This window comes from Micromesistius poutassou, assembly GCF_964030765.1.
Source record: "Micromesistius poutassou genome assembly, chromosome: 5".
NCBI lineage: Eukaryota > Metazoa > Chordata > Actinopteri > Gadiformes > Gadidae > Micromesistius > Micromesistius poutassou.
In genome coordinates, this window is record NC_140275.1 from 973,428 (window position 1) to 997,504 (window position 24,077).

The window sequence follows — 24,077 nt, forward strand, 5'->3', positions numbered from 1 at the left end:
CTCTCTCCCCCTCCCTCTCTCTCTCCATCTCTCCCCCTCTCTCTCTCTCCCTCTCCCTCTCTCTCTCTTCCTCCCTCTCTCTCTCCCTCTCTCCCTCTCCCCCTCTCTCTCTCTCTCTCTCCCTCTCTCCCCCTCCCTCTCTCTCTCTCTCTCTCTCCCTCCCTCCCTCCCTCTCTCACCTCTCTGGTCTTCTCCACGGCGGTGGACAGGATGTAGGCGATGACCAGCCACTCCTGAATGCTGGGCCGGTCGCCCATCTTCACCAGGACGGTGTAGGAGAAGAGCATGAGGAAGAGGAGGTAGGCCATCTGCACAGGGAGGAGGAGGAGGAGGAGGAGGAGGAGGAGGAGGAGGAGGGGGGAGGAGGAGGAGGAGGAGGGACAGAGTGAGGGGCAGACGCGTACACAGAGAGGAAGACGCTGAGGCTGGTCGAGCTCAGGATCACAGCTCTCTAGTGCAGTGTGGCACCACTGTGTCAAAGGGATTAAATCTAGTCTCATGAGATCAGCAATCATCGTCAAATTCATTAAATCTTGTCTCATTTGATCACCAATCCTCAAATCATCAATCATCATTAAACTAATGAGATCAGTCATTGTGAGTTCACCCATAATCAGTCCCAAAACGAAACAAAGGAGGGTGATGAGTATGTGCACAACAATATATATATATATTCCCACAGTGACATATTTAACAATTATTGAATGAATAATTGTTTTTGTATATACTACACGTGAACACTCCAAAAATAAACAAGATAACACTTTTTGCCAGGATTTATTTGTTTTTATTAGCGTGACGAGACGACCGTCACGCGCGACATTTTGCCATGAAAACAATATCCTGAGTCTGAGATCTCTATCTCGGGATGTTGCCCGATATCCCGAGATAGAGAACCGATCAAATTGCGCTGTCTTAGGAGGTTCCCGTGTAGCATATACTAACAATATATATATATATATATATATATATATATATTTATTTATAAAACGGGTGGCTTAAATCAAGCGATCTGATTGGTTCCCAACTGTTGTATATTGAGCGTATACACACAGCTATGACACCCTATGTTCAGCTTACAGAGTTCAGTATCACTCCGCGCCTAACTTGAACTGTTGTTTATTTATATATAAAGCAATAGCATAGTTCACTGAAGCCTAAAAACATGTTGATTGCTGGAGAGGGTGGAAATGTTGTAAAGCAATAGGCACACGGTGAATGGTGAGTGAACTCGATAGTAGGCTAAATTGCCGGCGAACCGAGCTACCGTCTCTAGCCTTCTCTCTGAAGGATGCTACAGTGTGTTGCATAGCAACCGCCGCACACTTTGCCGGCAGCCAGGAGGGACTACTTTTTTGTATTCGTTAAAAAAAAATGCTTTTCCGACTTTGTCGCTTTCTCAAAATTGAGGGTGTCTATGACTTTCATTTCGCCATACTTACGTAACCATTTTATAAAAGCAATAGATCACTTCAGTCAGTGATATACGGTCATTATACCCCTTAACTGTGGTATAATGACCGTATACCACAGCCTGTCGTGATCTATTGCTTAATTATACACCCAGTGACATATGACATGAGTGGGGGCTGGAGGTCCACCTACGGTGTGAAGCCAGTACTTGACCACGGGCGCGGTGTAGCACTCGTAGAACCTCCGGATCCAGAACACACAGAGCCGGGGGAGGGCCGAGCACGTCTGGGACATGCAGCCCAGACACGAGCGAGGGCACGACTGACCGCTCTCCACGTCCTGCAGGAGAACACACGCACACACACAGGCATGCACACACACACACACACACACAGGCACGCACGCAGGCACGCACAGGCACGCACGCACAGGCACGCACACACACAGGCACAAACGCACGCACGCACACACACAGGCACAAACGCACGCACGCACACACAGGCACGAACGCACGCAGACACATACAAACGCATGCACATGCACACACAGGAATGCATGCATGCACGAATGCACACATGCACGCAGACACGCACACACACAAACGCACGCACGCGCACACACAGACACGCACACACACACACACACACACGCACGCACGCAGGCATGCACACGCATGCACGCACACGCACACACACACACACGCACAAATGACATTATAGAATCGATCACCTAAAATCCCACATACACAAAAATTTCATCATAGAATCAAACACCTAGTCATACACACACACACACACACACGCACACACAAAAACCAGAATATAATCGTAAAAACAAACCTAGATTATCATAGTATAGAACAGAATGCAGTAGAATAAACACATACAATACTATCAGTAACACAAAACACACACAACACAATAACACATACAAACGCGATCCAATCCAATCCAATTTGAAGATAATGAACCCAAGCGACAGCAGGGCGATGAGCCGCGTGTTACCTGGGGCTCCGTCTGGGGGTCGGGGGGCCTCCCGGGGTCCCGGCCGAACAGCGGGGGCTCCTGGGACTGGGGCACGTGGCTCATCTCCGCCCGGCTCTTGAACTCCAGCAGGTGGATGGCCGGGGGCAGCACCAGGCTGAGGAGGATCTGGAGGAGGACACCACCACGCTTACTGCTGCTCCTCCTGCTTACTGCTGCTCCTCCTGCTTGCTCCTGCTACCCCTGCTTACTGCTGCTCCTCCTGCTTACTGCTGCTCCTCCTGCTTACTGCTGCTCCTCCTGCTTACTGCTGCTCCTCCTGCTTACTCCTGCTACCCCTGCTTACTGCTGCTCCTCCTGCTCCTCCTCCAGATCCTCCTCAGATCTCGAGGAGGACACAGCACAGGGAGGCTTGCTCCTGCTACTCCCTTTACTCCTGCTCCTCCTGCTTACTCCTGCTACCCCTGCTTACTCCTGCTACCCCTGCTTACTCCTGCTACCCCTGCTCCTCCTCCAGATCCTCCTCAGATCTGGAGGCACACAGCACAGGGAGGCTTCCTCCTGCTCCTGCTCCTCCTGCTTACTCCTTCTACCCCTGCTTACTCCTGCTACTCCTGCTTACTCCTGCTACTCCTGCTTACTCCTGCTACCCCTGCTTACTCCTGCTACCACTGCTACTCCCTTTACCCCTGCTACCCCCTCTTACTCCTGCTCCTCCTGGGAGTCCGTCTAGCGAGTCTAGATGTGGATGAGGTCAGCGGGGGGGCCACTGGAAACATCTGTAACCTGGAGACGTTAGTAGTAGATGTATCTCGGAGTGACGTTATCTCCATCCAACCCTTTTTTATCTGTTTTTATTTGTCTGGATGACGGCTGGTTATAGCAGCCTCACCTGGCTGAGTCTGAATGGATTCTGGGGTTAGGGTTGGGGTTAGGGTTAGGGTTAGGGTTAGGGTTAAGGTTAAGGTTAGGTTTAGGTTAAGGTTAGGTTTAGGGTTAAGGTTAGGTTTAGGGTTAAGGTTAGGGTTAGGGTTAGGGTTTTAATGCACACATTCACACACCGACGGCGGAGTGGACCCCTCAGGGCGACAGCCAGCTGGTCTGGAGCAGTCAGGGTGAGGCGTCTCACTCAGGGACACCTCGACCCTCAGCTAGGAGGAGGTGCCGGGGATCCAACTAGCAAGTCCACCCACTCTCCCTCCCTGAGCTAAGCTGACACAAGCAAACTAACACAACCAGCTGCTGCCAAATAAAGGTCCCTTGCGGCACAATAAATGCGAACTGAACTGAGCTAAAGGAGGAGACGTAAAACCGAGGTCCTGACTCACTGAGGTCATAAAAGATCCCAGGGCACTTATCGCAAAGAGTAGGAGTAGTAGCTCATTCAATCTGGCCCCTAAGCATCCCCCTGTATAATTGGCTTGGAGTCATTAACTCCCTCACTCTTCACCTCCAGCTGGTGTGTGGTGAGCGTTCTGCCGCTGATGGGCTGCCGTGCATCACCCAGGTGGGTGCTACACATCGGTGGTGGTTAGTGAGGTCCCCCCCTTCACTGTAAAGCCTCTTTGAGTGTCTAGAAAAGGGCTATATAAATTCAATCATTATTATTATTGAAAGCGCGTCCTGTACCTTTAGGGAGGAGTTCTTCCTCATGTTAAGCGAGCCGGTCCAGAGGTCGGTGAGCAGGGTCTGGGTGCAGGAGTGAGAGACGAAGGGCCGGTGGCAGGACGACACGGCCATCTGCAGGCAGGTGAAGTGGCTCCACGCCTCCATCTCCGAGGTCAGCAGCTTCATGGCCATCTGCTCGTTCTGCCGGAACGCGCAGTCCAGCATGTCCACCGACAGCTGCCCGAACTCCCTGAGCGGGGGCGACGGAGACGGAACATGAACCACCTCTGACGGTCAGCAATGTCATCGATACGTAATGAGAACGCATCACCCGGCAAACAGGCTGACTAGTGTTACTACCCTCGATAAGGACCCGTCACTGTTTTCACTAAATCATCAAACGCTAAGTTGTTGTGCACACAAGTTGTTGTTCAAAGCAACTCACCACGTTTACATCAGATTTGGATTGAGAGGCACTATATGAAGTGGTTCAAGCCATACATTTTCAATAAGTGTCTGTTTAAAAGAGTCAGAAATGTCCCTTCTCCAGACGTAGTTGTTGTATAAGAAAGGCGTAACATTTAGTTAATTGGGACAAAGTTCAAACAAGCAGCAGCTAAATCATTATTCTGACGCGACCCCCTCAGTTTCTATTCATGTTCAGGAACATGCTGCTGTGACACACTGGCCATTATCCCCCCCATTATCCCCCCATTATCCCCCCATTACCCCCCTCTCGGGCTCACCAGAGCAGGGCCTCCTGTCCCACGGAGGACAGGAGGACCCCCTCTCTGTAGAGCGCCCCCTATCTGTAGACCCCCCCTCTCACAGTGAGCAGGACCCCCTCTCTGTAGAGCGCCCCCTATCTGTAGACCCCCCCTCTCACAGTGAGCAGGACCCCCTCTCTGTAGAGCGCCCCCTATCTGTAGACCCCCCCTCTCACAGTGAGCAGGACCCCCTCTCTGTAGAGCGCCACCTATCTGTAGACCCCCTCTCACAGTGAGCAGGACCCCCTCTCTGTAGAGCGCCCCCAATCTGTAGACCCCCTCTCACAGTGAGCAGGACCCCCTCTCTGTAGAGCGCCCCCTATCTGTAGACCACCCCCCCTCACAGTGAGCAGGACCCCCTCTCTGTAGAGCGCCCCCTATCTGTAGACCCCCCCTCTCACAGTGAGCAGGACCCCCTCTCTGTAGAGCGCCCCCTATCTGTAGACACCCCCCCTCTCACAGTGAGCAGGACCCCCTCTCTGTAGAGCGCCCCCTATCTGTAGACCCCCCCCCTCTCACAGTGAGCAGGACCCCCTCTCTGTAGAGCGCCCCCTATCTGTAGACCCCCCCACCTCTCACAGTGAGCAGGACCCCCTCTCTGTAGAGCGCCCCCTATCTCCCAGAGGACAGACCCCCCCCCCCCCCCCCCTCTCTCACAGTGAGCAGGCCTTCAGCTGCTCCGCCAGTGTGTCGTTCATGTAGCTCTGCCGCGCCTCCGAGGCCATGGAGCGGTACATCTTGCAGGCCACGGTGGCGCGGCCCAGCACCTCCTCGCCGTGCTGCCACAGGAACAGCGCCATCTGCTGCCGCCGCTGCAGCACCGCCCACACAAACAGGTCGTTGAAGTTGAAGTGCACGTGGAGCGCGACGTCAGCGGCAGGGGTCTCCGAGGCCATGGCCTCCTCGTTGCCGGGATACGGGTCTGTTTCCTGAGCGGTGGGGGGGGGGGGGGGGGGGCAGAGGCAAACACCGCCAAGCAGAATTAACACTTTAGACGTGTAGAAGCATGTTGGATTAGACTGGATATGAAACACTACTGAATAACACATAACACGACAATGTGTTGATCTAGTCAGTACAAGTATAGAAACATATCCGTTGTGCAACAATAGCTCACTTTAAAGGAGTATCAGGACTGAATATAGCCAGCCGTGACCCAAAAAAGTGTGGAACGAAAATCGACGGAGCGAGCAGCAAAGTGTGACTCAACAGTTTTGTTCGGTGCCGTGCCGCGCCGCGCCGCCCACCTTGCACTTGTACGGCTGAGCGGTCCTGAAGAAGTGAGGCCGTTGTGGGACTCTGGTCGGGTTGGATGTCAGCACTCGCCGCTGTTTGGACAGGAAGCCAGCGCTACCCCGGGCTTTCTCCTGCGTCAACACGGGCAGAGCGGTCAGGTGAGGTGAGATAGGCGTCCTGGATAGACACACATTGTTTATGAAACAATGTGGGTCTAGACGGTACGTACGTACGGTGCCACTTCGTCATTTAGCAGATGACTTTATCCAAAGTGGTTTACGCCGATTGTTTTGTCAGGGGTTTGGCAACTTGCTCCAGGACGTTGTGGACATTGGGATTCAAACCTAGAACCTTTTCCCTGGACCAGTGGTTCTCAAATGGGGGTACGCGTACCCCTAGGGGTGCTTTAGAGTATTGTAGGGGGTACTCAGACAATTAAAAATATATACAGTATAGGCCTGTATATTAAAATAAATATATATTAAAAAATTCTCCCAAAAAGGTTTTGTACCGGTGAAGTGGGTATTCCCCCCATATGCACACCCTCATTGAGTCATCGTAACAGCATTCTAAAGGGCGTTCTAAAGGGAGTTCTTAACGGCGTTCTTAACGGGGTTCTTAATGGCATTCTTAACGGGGTTACATTTCTCCTGAGATGACGTCAAATGACGTGTTTGACATCATCTCAGGAGAAATGTAATCAGGACAGCTGGGAGACTGGAGGACTGGGTTAGACTGAGGGAAGAAACACACTTTTTTAAATATTATAATAGCGATTTTATAATGATAGAACGCCGGTTCTGTATCGGTGAACTATCCCTTTAAGGGCGTTCTTAAGGGCGTTCTTAAAGGCGTTCTTAAAGGCGTTCTTAAGGGCGTTCTTAAGGGCGTTCTTAAAGGCGTTCTTAAAGGCGTTCTTAACAGCGTTCTTAACGGGGTTCTTAACGGCGTTCTTAACGGCGTGTTGCTCTCCTGCTCACTTTGTTGTGGATCTTCAGGAGGTTGTAGGCCGCTCTGAAGCTCTTGCGTGTGTAGATGCTGCGGTACGCTCCTCCGATCAGGTACTCTAACACCAGGCCCACGTCCACCAGGGTGAGACGGTAGCCTCTGGGCATGGAGCTCTGACCACACACACACACACACACACACACACACACGACACACACACACACACACACAGACACACACACACACACACACACACACACACAATTGGGGACCGCTGGTTTGGGAACGCTTCCTGCTGCTTTCATGGGAATTCCCGGGTTGTTTAGATTGTGTTGTAAGGGTTAGGGTTGGGAGATTGAGAAGGATCTACAGCTGTGTTCGCAAATCGTTCCCTATTCACTCACTCACTATTCCCTATATAGTGTTTATGATATAGTGAACTATATAGGGAACAAACTAACGAGAATTCGGCTGAACATTTCTAAACGTCATTTGTGTCAGTAAATGCACCCGCATTGCATTGTAGTATACGGGAGTAACATGTAGGGAACATTGTATGTTCACTGTTCACTGTCCACTACATAGTGAATGAAATTAACCACTGAGAATTCAAACAGCACTACAAAATGGTGAGCACCCTATATAGTGCACTATTTCCGTGATAGGGAATGATTTCGAACACAGCTCATGTGTGGTAGGTTATGTAAAACTAGCGGGATCTGGACTGGAGTCAAAGAGAATGAGAGCCACTTACTTGTTTCACATCTGCGACGAGATGATGGAGAAAACAGTCGGATGAGACCTGTGGCTGAAAGAAACATTTACATTTGTCATTTTTATGCACTCTTCATGTTAACATTAAATAGGAAAAATAAAAACCACTTCATATGAATAATTTGGTGCTGTCTATCTTCTTAGAGGGACTTCTTATCCAAAGGTTATCATTTATTAATCATGCGTCACTACTGGCTACGCTCCAAACAAGGACGCCCCTCCTCTCTTCAGCCAGCAGGATGCAGCTCATGGTATGGCTGTGAATCAGCCCCCCAAGGCGCTAAGTGTTACTAACTAGATAATAACTGAGAGCTTACAGTGTCTTAGTGTTTTGAGAAAATCGTGTATTGTCGAAATTTCAATAACGGTTGAGTGATTATTATTATTATTATTATAAGAGTTAAGTCCACCCATAGTTTCTAAATATGAGTCAAGCGCCATGCCTCTGGGGGCCTGGAAATGAACAATTGGCATTTCCTCTGTTTACACGGCGATGAGGGAGAGCCAAGTCCAGACAAAGAGACTGTCCAGTGAGACACATTGAAATACTGGGCAGGGGAAACAATCAGGGTGACAAACTGACCAGCTGAACAACCCTCAACCACTTTCACGTTTAGTTCCCGTTTTACTGATTCATACTAGTCGTGGAGTCCAATGGTTGAGGGCGCTAGCTACCCAAAAGCGACTTACAGTTGAATTGATTGAGTCTTAGTCGCAATTCCCTCCATTGAGCGCCCTATTCATGTAATATAAGGTCTTGATTGTTTATGTTATATAACATTGCCCCTCTCCGGACAGCGTTGGTCATCCTCTCTGTGTGGACAGGCTGTTGTTGTTTCTCACACATCTCCATAGAGGGCATTGTGACTAAGATGTCGCAACATCCTCTGAGTTACGTGCGGCTAGACTCGAGCTGTTTACAGTAGAATGAGTCGAGGCAGGCCCCGGGACCGCCAGAGATAAGCTGGGAGGCAGCTGATGAAAACAGGTCAAGTGAAAGAAAACTTCTAGCGAGCCATTCTCTGTCCCGAGTACCGTGTTGAAGAGCTCCTCCAGACGCTCCACGGTGAGGAAGCGGCTCATGGTCATGCCGTTGTCGATGAGCAGCTGGACAAACGCCACGCGGTCCATGACCAGGGCGTCCAGCATGGCCTGCTCCAGGGAGTCCCTCTGGACACCACAGAGGGTCGGGTTAGAGTTGACTCTCTCTGGGCACCACAGAGGGTCGGGTTAGAGTTGACTCTCTCTGGGCACCACAGAGGGTCGGGTTAGAGTTGACTCTCTCTGGACACCACAGAGGGTCGGGTTAGAGTTGACTCTCTCTGGACACCACAGAGGGTCGGGTTAGAGTTGACTCTCTCTGGACACCACAGAGGGTCGGGTTAGAGTTGACTCTCTCTGGACACCACAGAGGGTCGGGTTAGAGTTGACTCTCTCTGGACACCACAGAGGGTCGGGTTAGAGTGGACAGGAGCAACACAATCATAGCGATAGCCTCATAGTATCGTTGCCTGAGTCATATTGTAAGATTCATCTTGTATTTTGTGTAAAAAATGCCTGAGTCAAATAGATGACACAGGCAGATAGTGATTATGGATTGTAAAAAAGCACTCTGATTGGCTTAGGATACAGCCAATGAGGCGCTGTGAATCAGCAGCGTTAGGAGAGTAGAGTTAGGTTAGAAATCACGATTTGGCCAAAATATGACTTTGGCAATTGTGCTATGAGGCTATATGAATGGTATGGATAATACTTTAGAAGCACAATGCTATTGTAGTCTGGAGGGGAGAATCCGGTCACGCTCACCTGCCAGTACTGCCCGTACACCAGGATTTTTTCCTTAGCAATGTCCGGTCTGTCCCATGCTAGTGCCATGCCCAGTTGCTCTGCAGGACTGGCATTGGTGCCTGTTAATCAGAGAGAGCACAGCCGAAACTGGGATTTTTACCAGACTGTATTTGCTATAGATGGGTCACTTAAAGCTGGGGTAGGCGATTTATTTTAAAAGCATTTTTTGTCATATTTGTTGAAATTCAAATAAATATAATAATAAAGATTCTATAAATCAGCTTTCGCATTAATATCAAAACAAAGATGTCAAATAGAAATACCCTTGAGTATAGAAGTTAAAATGGCCGAATCTGTCGCCTGTTGGTCTTCGGATTCTGAGTCAAAGATGGTGATCTGTGCATTCCATTCGATCCAAGTTGGATAAACAAAAAGGTTATCAATTGAGGAAGTAGCAAATATTCCATTTGTAAAAAAAAACAACACCCATTCCTCTACTTACCGACATCCTGTAATCCATGCAATTCAGAAGAACATAAAAGATGTCTGAGGCTTCTTTACTGTCTACTCCAAACTCTTTTCCAATCTTATCCAGGAAGTCTTCCCGGAGGTCAGTGTCCAGCTGTCTATCAACACACATGACACAGAGTATAAAGAGTTGTATTTCACACGCCTGATCTTCAATGGAGGCCAGATAAGTTATTCAAACCGAGTTAAAACAAGCATCCCACACTAATACCTGTCCATAGCGGTTTGTTTGTGTAAGAAGGAAAGCAGGTCGGCTGCTTTCCCCGATCCCTCAAACACAAACACAGGCACGGGAGGAGTGCTGCTGACATAGTCCAACACTGTGGTGACCACGGCTGGACCTCCTTCCACCACCACACACACCACAGGCACCCCCTGGTTCATGCCTATGAGATGGTACAGAGATACACTGGTAAATCGGATGAGATGTTACACTGGCAAATCTGCTCTCAACTCATTTGTTTTTCAAGCCTGTGTGAACACACACACACATGCACGCACGCACGCACGCACACACTCACACACACACACAACCCACACACACACAAACCCACAGATTAAAATTACTTTTTATGATCCTGAGGGAAATTGTTCCTGTTGCAAGCTCTCCTCAAGATATAAAATAATAAAAATAAAAGATTAGTAAAAAGATAAGTAAAAAATGGAAACGCTAAAGTACGGTGAGCCAATAAAAATATAGCAACGTGAAAGAAAATAAATACACGAATGCATTGATGTGTGTTGTACGCCAAAGACAAGAAGAAACCCGGAGGAAGTGACTCACGAGGGTGGATCCTCTGCTGCTGAATGTGCTTCTCCAGGCGTCTCCTGAAGCCGTGCTGGCACCCGTACTTCCCCAGCGTGCCGTCGTCCACCAGCAGGAAGTGGGAGTGAAAGTTGTTCAGACAGTCCCTCTTGCTCAGAGGGTTTCCCAGAGACTGGTAGGGCCGGTACACCTGAAGAGAGACCGCATGGAGAGCCGAGAACGAATGACGACGGGTTGGTACTAGAGAGCTACGCTGACACGATGTTATGTCTGGCTGGCCGAGATCAAATAAAAGTCCTCTGTAGACATGTTTCTGTCAGGCTGCGTTTTGGTCACCGAACTCGCCATTAGTTAAGACAAGTGGGGTCTCTGTTGGAGACAGGGAAGTCAGGTCAAAATGAATCACGGCCACTTTGTGTTTTCTGACCAATCAAACACAACATTGGCATTGCCTTCATATGTGGAGATTTCTGCAAGTTTTCAAAAATGTGGATGTGCAACATCCAAGTGGCGAAAAAGAGGATCAGTGAGGCACGCCGGACTGTTCTCCCGAATAAAGCGTGGCGCGCGCTATAGTCGAACCGGTTGGTTTCAAACTCACGTCCCTGCCGATGAGGTCGTTGTTGTTGTTGTTGATCATCCCCCACGGGGTCACCCCCACCGTGTTCCTCTTCCTCAGGTTGGGGCTCCCGAACTTCTTCACGGCCTCGCCCACGTACCTGGAGACGCCTGGACCATGCCGTTGAAGGAGGACTTTATAATCATTGCATGAGTTATGATATAGCTGCATAGAACCTAAGCACCTTGGTGACATTAAAGGGCCCGTGACGCGCCACCAGGTGTGAGCGTGATCGGCCGTTACAAGCCGTTTTGGAAATCTGTCTGTTATGACATCACAGGTGTGGGCGTGTCCACCTAGATGTGCGCCGGGTAGATCAGTCCACCAGCCTACCCAGTGGACCGTAGCAAACGCTGCTCATCTATCCGTCACACATCTGGGTGGACACGCCCAGCTGTGATGTCATAACAGACAGATTTCCAAAACGGCGAATCACACTCACACCTGGTGGCACGTCACGGGACCTTTAACTTCCCATGCGCACCAGTTCCTACCGATGCCATTAGTGGCAACCTATTTAAGTTGACAACTATGAGTCAAGACAACGCATGCTTTAAAAAACATTTGCAAAAAAAAAAAAAAAAAAAAAAGAATCGAAAGAACCACAAATCTATGGCTGACAGATGGGCCGGTTCCCGCCGCGTACCGGTGTTGATGCCGTCGGTGAGGATCCAGGCCTCCGTGCTGAGGGCGGCGGTGAGCAGGCCCTTGCTGAAGGCCTGGCTGACCTTGGGGGGGAGGATCAGGCTCTCAGAGCCCCCCTGGACGGAGATCAGCAGCTTGGGTCGGTCCATCTGCCACTCGTCCAGCATCAGCTGGAGAACGGTGTCGGCCCTGGAGTCCACGGCCACACGCACGTACTGGGGGGGGGAGGACCATTACAAACCAGTATGTTTCTAATGGTTTTCAGTGCAGCACATGTGACGAGCCTGGTGGTTCCTTATTCTCACTCTCCGAGAACACTAGGACTTCGGGTGATTGATTGGTAACATGGGATGAGAGTTATTACACGTTATATAATATAGTATATACAATTAAATATTTTACATCCTAGTTAGTAAGTAGTTATAACAGTTAAGACCAAGTTGAACCACAGGCATCCATGGGTGCTGATACAGAGTACAACGGCACTAGGACAACGGCAAAAGGTATACCTCGACTTTACAGGTGTTTTGAATTACTTTTAATTACATTAACGATCATGAACTGTAAGCGAATCAGAATCACCCATGCCTCCAAAGAGTGTCTCTGGCTGAACAATAATTGGAAACATACAGATGTATATCTGTATAAATGTACATTTATACAGTACATTTATATAGCTGTACATTTATATAGCTCTCCTGCAGTAACGTGTAGACCTACACAAGGTAGCAAGCTAGTGGGAAGGAGAATGCTGATGCTTTGCTTTGCGACAGTCCAGTCCAAGTGCAGGAACTGTTTGTGTTGGCGGAGCCAATAAATGATTCAATAAACAAACAAATCATAATCTGTTTCTGTTTATTACTGTTAACTAACTGTAGAACTGCAGTTTATTAGCTATAACACACTCCCTCACATGTGCTATTGCCTTATTCAACAAAGATATCTGATGAACCAATCAACTGAGATCAATGGAGAGTATCGTCATTTAGATCCGCAGTATGTCCAGTACATAATACGGAATTGACATTAAAAATGACTTTGACTTTGACTATTGAACTGCAAATAATCACGAGTTGGAGCCCTAGTAGGTGATAGATGTAATGGAAATGTCCATAAGACATGTTGTTCGCAAGACACTAAGACACTTAGTTATTATCTACAGAAACAGTTTCCCTGTTTGCACCGCGCATACTGAATGATAGCTCACTATTATCACTCCTTTGAGGGGCCCCGAGCTACCCCACCTTTGCACGACAGACCCGAGCAGCACTATCCTCGAAGTCTATGGTGCCATAGGCATCGGTGGGGCTGGCTATGGTGTGGCGCTCTGTGGACCAGTGCACCTCCACCTCCGGCCCGGCTCCAGGACCCGGAGACACCGGGGGGCAGGAATAGTGCCAGGAATGCTCCCCCATCAGGCGGCCGCAGCAGCATCTGAAGGAGGTGAGCAGTGCAGAGTCTGGGACTATAGTCCGAGGATCTGTTGATAAAGGACTCGCCAAACAGTTTGGCGCTGAAATGTTGACCGTTTACTGTTTACTAATATACTGTACATCTATTAATGAATAGGCTGTATAGAGGGAAACTAGAATAACTCATATAAAAACTATGATCATAAAATATCCTACCTGATCAGGTTTTGACATACATGGCATACTGGAACACATCTGTAATACACAGGAATCAATATTTTAAACCTCGCTTTTAGTATTTCTCTGATACTGGTTGTGTTAAGGTAAAAGACTCCGTTTACCGGTGTGGCTCCCGCGTGGAAGGAATAAAATGCACACAGTCTCTCTTGGAGAAGCTTTCTTCGATCCACGATCTCCGTGTCTAAAAATAAAAGAAAAGTCAACTTGTTTAAAAGTTTTGGAGTCTTAAATTACCTCGCCGCCCGAATCTAAAGCCAAGCTTGTACAATAGTTGAGGTGACCTTTCCCGTGAAGCCCATTGCGTCGTTGAACATAATTATGTTACATTTCCTCGTTCAGCCACCAGCAACAGCACAATATCCAAGCATCCGTCTCTGACTTGCGCTCTCTGATTCTTGCAACATCGCAAATGGTACATCGATGGGAAGATAGTCAACCTGCCATCGATCTTTTCGTCCTGCCCACTCAATGCATCAGCACCGGGAATTTCCCCAGATAAGTAGACCCCGAAACAATGGCCTGACTGGTTGCAACATTGTTAAGAGGGAAAAGCGACGTGTCGAGCATTTCCTGAGATATGCATGTCTTCATAAACTCAGTGTTCAGATCTTGTGCACGTCTGTGTGTCAACCCCAAACAACAACACGCATCATGAGCATTGCAGCAGGCATTCCCGAAAGGCAGGCGTTACAGGGCTACACGTTTTTACATGAAAATGTGGGGCATTTAGCAGACGCTTGGGTCCAAAGCGACTACCTTTACGCACAGTGCGTACTGCGTAGTGCGTACTGGGAGGCCGCTTTAGTAGGGTCGCTTGTTATCTGAACGTCTGTTCAATTGTTATTCAACTACATTTCAATACAGTGGAAATATAATGGTTTCTCAAACATGTTAACTAAGGAAATGTGTCCATTAATAGATGATGTGGTGGAATAATGGTGTTAATTGAATATCATTGTCTGATATTTTCCTTGATCCCAATTGATACAGAATATAATAAGAGGATAATCATTATCATTAAAAAAACCTTCTACTTTCATTTTCAAAGCCACCATGGGTCTTCTTTGGGTGCCTGGCCCTGGGGGCGCCGTCCACGGACCGTGGGCCCCGGGGAAGCCGTCTGCGACCGGTGTTACGACTGTCCAGGTTCGTTTTTCAGGAGCCTGGACCTGAGGACCTCAGTGGTGCCCAGGCCCGGGGTGGTCCCCATCCAGGGTTCTCCTGTGGTCGTCACGCAGGACCCTGTCACCCAGGGGCTCCATGGTGGGACTATAGGACCGTTCTGGGCTGTGGTCCTGGGAACCAAGCCGAGACTAAGTTGAATTCACAAAGGGATTTAACCATTTACCAGTTTAGGATTACATGATTTACGATCTAAACTGCTATTAACAACCTGGAGTTGAATAACTAACCAACAAAGTGGCCTAATATCTTATCAATAAGCATGGCTACAATACCCTATTCTAAAGGTCAAGAAAATTCTTTCAAACAGCCTTGACAAGTTAATGACCCACCTTAAAACACAAATGACAAGTTCCGTTGTGGAATGAGAACAGCATGTGTTTGACCTACCATTTAGTGGGTAAATATTAACTTATAATTGCTAAGAGTATAAACATCGGATTGCCTTTCCATGCCCTAATAGACAGAACCAAAGAGTGTCTGTGACTTGAATAAACAGTGACGATTAATGACGGTTAAGTCATAGTATAATATTGACATTAAGTATATCTTTTTTTAATATACTATACTAGAATTGACTTACGTTTATAAATAAAATGTAGCTATTTATAGTTTATTAGCCCAAAGCCAAAACTTCCTGTCAGGACTTCCTGTCACCAAATCTCAATTTATTTTTATCTTTTGATAGGGTTCCATAATGCATAATACTGCATGCCTTTAATCATGTTCCTCCTGCTGAATAATTACACATACACCACATTGTCACTCATATTAAAGCAGACGCATGTCGAAATAACTTCATCTTCTCTGCCTGATTCAATAAGTAAAATAATGCTTTCTTATAAGGGTTGTATTGGGTTTTACCGCACGTTTATATGTGCTACTGTTTTCTCAGTCATGTCTCTCTTGTTAGAGAGATGATAAATCTGAATGAGACTGACCATTTAACAAGACAACTAAACACATACTTGAGGATAAAAACGTTTATTGTAAAAACTTTATACAAATGTCCTGACAGTGTTCTACGAAGAGCAGTACCATGATCAGATACACAACATAAGGAATGTAACACGATCGGTAAAGAAACATTGGAAACCTATCATATCTCTGTGCAATTCAAAAAAGTGGCTGCATTATTCGCTAACATGGTAAATGAAGGGTGGGCACGAAGACGATTTCAGATCTGACAAACATGTTAAAAATACTGTCAAACAGTATTAATATTTCAAGAGCAATATGAAATTGGAGATCACATCAAAACGATAAAATATGAACAAGAACAAATAACCAAAGTTGATTGGCTTGGCAGTGCATGCATTTTTATGTTTTTCAATTCTAGTGAGTGCATTATGTTTACACCTACCACTCTGTATGTCTGACTGTGTCGGTTGTTTGTAACTTGTGTCTGGTATTATGTTAATACTGGAAGAAAAGAAAATATAGATAGGCCTAATGACTGCCCTAGACTGAAAGAAAGGTACATGAAGAACCAAAATAATGTTCTGGAATATTTCCAAAATTAAAACAACAATATTCGGCCTCCTCAGAAGCAACCTCAACACATGGAATGTTTTCAATTACTTTTTTAGCAAATACAGAAGTGAAATAAGTCAGTTTATCACATTTTTATGGACTAGTGTATCGACGGTTCTGTGTTGACCATATTCATGTTTCCATGCCATCTTTCGCAGTCAGATTTTTTATGGACTCTGATTTGGAGTCTGCATCGTCCAGGAGCGATAGATCTAATGCAGGCAGCGGAACTCGCCAGAACTGGAAATAATTAAAACTGATGTATTCGCTGTCGTCGTTCTTGTCGTCATTTGCCTAATTGACGGGAATAAGAAAAAAAAAAATTTGTATCACAGATAATGCACTCAAATACTATTACCACAACTCCGACTCATCAGTGACACCTAGTGGATTATTTATGCTATTACACTGGCCTCGGTGCACAATGGTTTTGCGCGTTGTTCTACACAACGAGCCGTGGGTTATATGTGTGAACTTACTTTAGCAACTTTTGGAAAGGTCTTCTTAGGCACATCCTCATCATCCCGAGCACGTTTCTTGGCGACTTTCTGCGTGGGAGACGTCGGCCGATCTCGGTGGCTACTAGAACTGTCGGCCATTGCACCGTTTAACGCGTGATTGCCTGGATCATCCGTTGCAGGTTTGCGATTAAGAACTGATTCCTGCACTTCTGACTCTTCAGAGGAGTAGGGTCTCTTTCTGCAGCGGCTTCCCAGGAGCGCTTGCAGAGATGGCGGATCGACTGGCCCAGATGCGCTGCCTTTCAGCTGCATGTCTAGACTACAAAGTGAACCATAACACGTTTTAGAAGGAACTCCGCCAAACAATGCGTCTTCTGCACGCCTTTTAGTCATGAAGGCTGTGTTCAGTGAATCACAAATCAAGACTCAAGAATCAATCTCAATAAAGTATTGTGTGATCCTCGCCGCTACTGTTTTCTTGCCGCCACCGATGTCGCATGTAGTTACCAGTAAGGAAACGAGTAACGTTGCAATAACCAATGGGAGGGTTGGGATCCGCTAGCCCCGCCCACATGGCAGCTCCATGCGGGCCTTTAATTTTCAACTTGCGATGAGTTTCATTGGCAAATGAACGCAGATCTCCACATCAACGCAGTTAAGAAACGGAAATGAGAATCTTTATGCGGTTCACATATATTTTTTTAATGTTTATTGCAAAGACATAGTAGAAAATAAGTACTGATAATGGTGTTGAATCATACAAAATAAGTTTAAAACAACTTCTTCTCCCTTTGACAGGGCTGTGGTGACATTTCTCCGGATTCAGTGAAAAAATAAATACCGTAATATGTAAATGAGATGAGTCACAATCAGTCCAAATACATTTTCTCCAAAAAAAAAAAACACAAAAGCACACAAAAATAATTCAACATCGGATTAAAAATTGACTGCAAGCCAATAGGCCAGGAGATTTCCACTGGCAAATTGTGATACTTTTAAAAACTCGGTAAGGTAATGCAACTGGTCAAATCCAAAAATCAAACATCAGTCGTGTTAAGTCTCCTCACATGAAAGACAACTCAATGATATCTGTGCTGGAGTAGAGGAGCAGGCCTTGTGTGGAGTGTCAGGTCAAACCAAAGGCAGTTGTCCAGAACTAAACGGGTTGTCCCCTCCTGAACAAAGAAGGGGTTTGGCAGGTGAACGAGACACACACTAACGTGAACGTGTCTCTCTTTTGAGGTACAAAAAAAAACTGAATGAAAATCACATGATGGTGTCCATACCCAATCGTTTTGCTTTAGCGTTCCTCAATACATTTATTTGACCCCAATGCTGCTTTAAGTTGGCCGCTCTGGCCATGGCGGTCATGTGTGTGTGGTCGTTGTGTGTGTGTGTGGTCGTTGTGTGTGTGTGTGTGTGTGTGTGTGTGTGTGTGTGTGTGTGTGTGTGTGTGTGTGTGTGTGTGTGTGTGTGTGCAGTCGTTGTGTGTGTGTGTGTGTGTGCTGTCATTGTGAGTGTGTGTGTGTATGTGCGGCCGTGTCACGTCAGCCCGCCCTCGCGCCGTGGGGACTTGGCACACGGCGGGGCGATGCCCGCTTCATCGTCTTCCTCGCGGTCTCCGTTGGCGTCTTCCTCGCGGTCTCCGTCCACGCCGTCCTCGCCGTCGCCGTCTTCCTCGCGGCCTCCGTTGGCGTACGCGTGGGCCGGCTTGCGCGCCACAAAGAAGACGCAGTCGTAGACGTACCTCAGCATGGAGCGGTCGTTCTCCGTGTACGTGGTCTTCACAGACTCCCTCTCCACCTGACGGAAGGTAAAACCACGCGTATTACACACTGTACGACATTCAAAACGTGATGGTTGAACCGCAAGTTAGGGTTAGGTTTTCATTAAAGGGACAATAAAACAAGGTTGATTGTTAAATTGTTGATGGTTCTTTATAAAAAAAGAAAAAGGTGATTAGAATTCAAAGAGTCCAGGTTAATGAAGCTGTAATTACCTCCAGCTCGAAGCCGTACTTGACGATGGCCGCCCTGATGTCCTCGTAGCTCAGCTCGATGGACAGCTCGTTGGCCATGTTCTCAAAGTGGTACAGGAGCGGCCCTGTTAGAACACAGAACACAAGCAGGCATGACTCACACAATCCACCAGGACAGACGTGGAGAACATGGCTCCCTTTAGAACGCTAGAAGTGTGGTGGAATAGGAACGGAACTCTGAGGACCTGCTGAGGTTACACGCCTGTAGCTTCTCACGGAGAGACTCACCTAAGTTGATCCAGACCCCACCAGGCTTGAGAATCTTCCAGATGGTCTCCAGATAGTCCAAGACATTGTGAGCCGTGTCTATGAAAAAGCAGGTGGCCACACAATCCCAAGAATCTGAGGGGCAAAGAGAGAGAGACAGAGGCTTAGACTCTTGATACAAACGTAAACACACCGTCCTAAAACACTCGATGGCTATAGCGCTGTACTGAATGCAGAGTGGCACGTTGCATAAGATGTGCGTGGGATTCGACCACATGGCCTTTCTTTTCTCACCAGGTTCCGTGTACACCTCGCAGAAGTCCCCCGCTACCATGGAGAAGTCTGAGGTAATGGGTAGGCTCTGGGGGTCGATGTCAGGGAAGCTGACAGAGCGTGTCTGGTCAGACGACCTCTTGTTGTTGCTAAACTGGTGGATCCAGGGGTAAAGGGTCAGAGAGTTCACCGACTCGCACCTGAAGTGAGCCCACAGGTGAGGGGGCGGGGGTGGGTGGCAGTGGCAGTAAGAAGATCACAAGCAAAGTCGTTCTAAGCAAATGATACGGCGAACAGATGTTGCATTAGGACATAGAAAAAGACATGGTTCTATGGCACTAAAATTAACAAAACAATATTGTAAACAAAAATTGCATCTGCATGACAATAAATGCCAATTAAGAGGTAGGAGTAGGGCCACTGGCTACATAACCAGAACATGGCCATTATAGAGCATGAATACAATTCTTTAAGAGAAAAAAATGCTCCATAGATAGTTATACAAGGTACTATTTGACAATGTTTTAAAGATAATAATAAAGTACACATTTTCTAATAAAATTAAAATAAGGTTCTGTGTTGCAAGTTATCAAACATTAATTTTGCATGAAAAATAAGTGTGAACTCTAGCTGATAACAACCAATGGCGTTCTTCCACCAGACTGTAGCGGCCCAGCTCTAAAGTTTACCCCAGCTCGGCAGGCCAGTGCTGCTAGAATTTGCATTTCCATTACAACCGTGCTTCCCGCTTCACGCCGTGTGTTTAACGGACGAGTCGAGTACAATACATTACATATATATTTTAGCCGTAACCGTAAAACCTGATTGATTCTTTGAATAGACATTTCATATATTTGTGTATGCTTCAGGCGACACACACAATGATATCCGCGATGACGAATTCAGCTTGATGGATCAATTTGTACTTTTTTTGATCCCTAATCTCACCAGCTCATTGAGCTCAGATTAATTTCAGATTAGTCTTGTTTACACATTGGACCAAGCTGGATCAAGCTGTTGAGAGCTCTAGCCATGCTCTTCCTGTATGGCGATGAGCCTCATGCACAAGAACGCACTTAATTGTACTTCTATAGGTTTCATAAATCAGAACAAACAGCCAGAGCTGCATCACCGCAGCCCGCTTGGGGGCGGGACCAGCTCGCTTGGGGGCGGGACCAGCTCACTTGGGGGCGGGACCAACTCGCTTGGGGGCGGGACCAGCTCGCTTTGCCCCGCCCTCTGAGCTGGTCCATCTCATGGTAGTGGAAACGCAAATCAGCGCTGCACGGTACGACTCAGCACAGCCAAAGTACTGATGGAAAAACGCCACTAAAGTGGTCTATTGTAACTTTATACTAATATATATATATATATATACACACTCTATAATCATACATATATACATATACTCTATAATAATATAGTCTACTATAAATATATTATAGAGTATATTATATATTATTATTATTATAGACTCCTACCTATTCAGCACATAGTTTGAGGAGAACAACATAAAGAAGCTCCACTCGTTGCCCTGGCACATGTAGCCTAGCCGGGCTATCTCCCAGGCCAGACGGCCCAGCCCGGCCCCGGGAACCAGCACACTCAGCTTGGACACATCGCTGACACACACAGAACACAAAGGAAGAGGATTGGGTTACTGTCCTCCCACGTGGCAAGCATTCGGACAGTATTTCATCATTCGTTTAGAGAGATGACCTTGTCTAATCAAAATGATAGGCACTCACGTGTTTACTATGGAGGGCATTGGTCTGACAACAATTAACCCTGACAGTCGAATCGATGTGAAATAGCTCATCGTTTTTGGATGTTGAAGCATTAAGAACACCGTCTCGTAGTGTGAAACATTGGTTTGACTTGGCGTGGTCCGTATATATGAAGATAACGGTGTTATCTTCATATATAGGGTGTGTGCGTTTCTCTCACTATTGGTCACTGGGGAAAAGCCTCTGGATCTCCTTGATGATGGGCAGGTAGCACGTGTCCCTCTCTGCCTGGCCCACCTCACTCCAGTCACGAACAAACTGCTTGATGGTGGACTTGAGCTTGTCCATATCAAAGATGGAGGCCGGACGCAGTTTCTTCAAGTCCTCCTGGAGAATAAAGAGAGGGAGAAGGAATATCCAGAAACGTTTACATCGGTTGATCGTAAAGAAAAGAGATCCCAGATCTCCGCAGGAGACTTTCCATCAACATGCCATTAGCCGAACAATTTTTACAGAAGTAACTTTTAATACGGATTACAGATGTCCTGTGCATTCATATGCTGTGAATAGATCGAGAGGGAGAGCCCGAATGTGAAATGGTTTGCTCTTTCATTCTGATAGTTCCTCCTACCTCCTCACCGTACTCCATGTTCTCAAACATGTCGATACAGTTGTGGACGATGGCGTGCAGCACCTCCTGGTTGTGCTCCACACACTGGCTGATGTGCGTCAGGTTGGGGAGGACACTGGGCAGCAGGGCCTGGTGGCGCTGGGTGAGGCTCCGGTACTGACGCTGAGCCCGTTTCACCTGCTCGTGGACGTGGACACTGACGCAGGACAAACAGAAACCGCAGCGCAAGTTACACGACATGTTGTCTTCTCATGTAGGCTAGCAATGTGTACTACAGGTATTCAATTTTATTTTCTACTGCAAGGGACTTCAATACTGCTACACTAGCTGGACAGCGACTACGTCAAGAGGATAAGGCTAACATCAGGGAATGTCATTTGGTCAAGTATATGCAGACGCGTTTTGCATGGGAATATGGCCACGTGTTTATTGCTTTGTGATCACGAATTAGACACGATTTCGAAGCGACCAAGAGGACGTCACCTTAGTAGCCGTTGGCATTGAGGGCCCCGTTCATGAAAAAATAGTTATCTGATCGTATTTACTGGCGATACACTCACAATATCATACCTCTACGGGCCGCTTGGGTAACCCTCTGTGTACGGGCATACTCTCCGTTTGAGACGCTTTCTGTCAACAGGTCTGTGAGGCGTTCCAGGTTTCAGTCTTCTGAAGTGAGTGAACGCCTCAGCAGCTATTGGACAGAAACGAGGAGGAGGGGGGTCTGAGGAGGCTAGCCTCTATATCAGAGGTCTGAGGCTAGCCTCTATATCAGAGGTCTGAGGCTAGCCTCTATATCAGAGGTTAGAGGCTCTTTACCACAGGTAAGAGCCTCTATATCAGAGGTCTGAGGAGGCTAGCCTCTATATAGAGGTCTGTGGCTAGCCTCTATATCAGAGGTCTGAGGGGGCTAGCCTCTATATCAGAGGTCTGAGGGGGCTAGCCTCTATATCAGAGGTCTGAGGAGGCTAGCCTCTATATCAGAGGTCTGAGGAGGCTAGCCTCTATATCAGAGGTCTGAGGAGGCTAGCCTCTATATCAGAGGCCTGAGGAGGCTAGCCTCTATATCAGAGATCTGAGGGGGCTAGCCTCTATATCAGAGGTCTGAGGAGGCTAGCCTCTATATCAGAGGTCTGAGGAGGCTAGCCCGTGTTGTGCTTGATTGCGCTCTGCCGTCCAGGAGTCCGGTCCTACCTGTAGTATCTGAACGCATCGATCACTCTCCAGAAATGCTGCCTCTCTAGTTTCCGTTCTTCCTCCGGGGAATATTTGATTCGTTCTTTGTTATAATTGGGTTCATCCTGTTCTCCCTCCGCTATTTCTTCCCTTGTTATTTCGGCCATGTTTGAAAGCCACACAGAACTGTCCAATCGATGGACGAACATCGCGATTTGAAACGTTTCATCCAGGAGAAAGCAATCGAGCGATGCACATTTTTTTATGCGCCTTTCTTATCCTCGTTCATTCATTGCACACTTCCATCTTACGTTCATGGTCCTATGCGTATATCGTTCGAGGGATCTTTCTGAAATTTAAAATGTGCGCTTTCGTGATCGTTTGTGACTGAATCGACGTTACAATGAGTAGGAACAGCACTTGGTCAAACCAGGTGCTCAACAAATAAACATTTTATTGACAAAGACCTAATAGCTTCCAGATCAATACATTTAAATTGGAAAAACGTTATGCATTTGTTTATTTAGGAGGACACACACACACACACACACACACACACACACACACACACACACACACACACACACACACACACACACACACACACAAAGATGGGTTGAAGGGCAAATGGGGCACTCTGTAGGAGCGGGGGGAAAGTTACAAAGTTAAGAATAAGATGTTGAGAATTTAATGTTACATTTGAGATCATGTATTTCAATACGTCAAATATGATTGTGTTTTTGTATATTTACTATATATAGAGTAAATTTGTTAAATTCGAATGTCCTATCAAATATTGTAAAGAACAAGACAAGACTTTTCGGTCTTTGAATGGTGATTGGTAGATCCCTTCCAGCCTCTGTTTAGGAGCGTGTGTTTTTGACTCCTACCCCGACGTTTGAACTTTGAAATGTTTGGTTCTCGTTCTAATATTTACACAGGACTCGATATACTCTTGTGTAATGAATGTTGTCTTGTTGATACATGGTATTGCGCCAAGAATGCCTGTGTTTACTGTGAAATTATCAATAATCAATAACATAGGAAGTTGGGGTTAGGGCCTGAAAACTTGTCACGTTCATGCTCCGACCTAAGACTGCTCAGTTAATTTCTTTTTAATTA

At 47.0% G+C, this 24,077-nt stretch overlaps 3 protein-coding genes across 3 annotated transcripts in view; all 3 read right to left on the minus strand.

Moving 5' to 3' along the window:
* Nucleotides 1-14,026, minus strand: part of trpm6 (transient receptor potential cation channel, subfamily M, member 6) — a gene marked incomplete at its 5' end in the record, with an annotated part of 18,358 nt that extends 4,332 nt beyond the window's left edge. Inside the window, 20 exon segments of the mRNA XM_084468881.1 lie at nt 180-308; nt 1,606-1,752; nt 2,418-2,564; nt 4,026-4,254; nt 5,429-5,700; nt 6,019-6,138; nt 6,988-7,128; nt 7,710-7,763; nt 8,765-8,899; nt 9,536-9,636; nt 9,841-9,913; nt 10,020-10,143; nt 10,257-10,431; nt 10,830-11,001; nt 11,413-11,540; nt 12,077-12,290; nt 13,320-13,509; nt 13,704-13,742; nt 13,829-13,908; nt 14,009-14,026. Of these exon segments, the coding sequence (XP_084325007.1) occupies nt 180-308; nt 1,606-1,752; nt 2,418-2,564; nt 4,026-4,254; nt 5,429-5,700; nt 6,019-6,138; nt 6,988-7,128; nt 7,710-7,763; nt 8,765-8,899; nt 9,536-9,636; nt 9,841-9,913; nt 10,020-10,143; nt 10,257-10,431; nt 10,830-11,001; nt 11,413-11,540; nt 12,077-12,290; nt 13,320-13,509; nt 13,704-13,742; nt 13,829-13,908; nt 14,009-14,026 (2,688 nt within the window).
* Nucleotides 14,027-15,908: 1,882 nt separating this feature from the next.
* On the minus strand, nt 15,909-17,383 carry LOC311342765 (uncharacterized protein). Its single transcript, XM_084467587.1, has 2 exons — nt 16,922-17,383; nt 15,909-16,736 (listed from the first exon to the last, which is right to left on the minus strand). Exons 1-2 carry the CDS (start codon nt 17,294-17,296, stop codon nt 16,575-16,577), a joined length of 537 nt encoding a protein of 178 aa, XP_084323713.1. The 5' UTR covers nt 17,297-17,383; the 3' UTR covers nt 15,909-16,574.
* Nucleotides 17,384-18,352: 969 nt separating this feature from the next.
* Nucleotides 18,353-23,122, minus strand: carnmt1 (carnosine N-methyltransferase 1; the record flags this gene model as incomplete). The annotated part of the gene is made up of 8 exons (XM_084467644.1): nt 18,353-18,706; nt 18,903-19,006; nt 19,170-19,283; nt 19,443-19,621; nt 20,903-21,043; nt 21,369-21,535; nt 21,780-21,975; nt 22,974-23,122. The coding sequence occupies 8 exons, from the start codon at nt 23,120-23,122 to the stop codon at nt 18,446-18,448; spliced, it is 1,311 nt and encodes a 436-aa protein (XP_084323770.1). The 3' UTR covers nt 18,353-18,445.
* Nucleotides 23,123-24,077: the final 955 nt, after the last annotated feature.

Bases quoted from the DNA above. Each gene is read 5' to 3' on its own strand.
- LOC311342765 (XM_084467587.1), bottom strand. From the start codon at position 17,296: ATGACTAAAAGGCGTGCAGAAGACGCATTGTTTGGCGGAGTTCCTTCT. The intron at 16,737-16,921 runs GTAAGTTCACAC...CCCGTCAATTAG, and splicing joins CCTTTCCAAAAGTTGCTAAA to GCAAATGACGACAAGAACGA.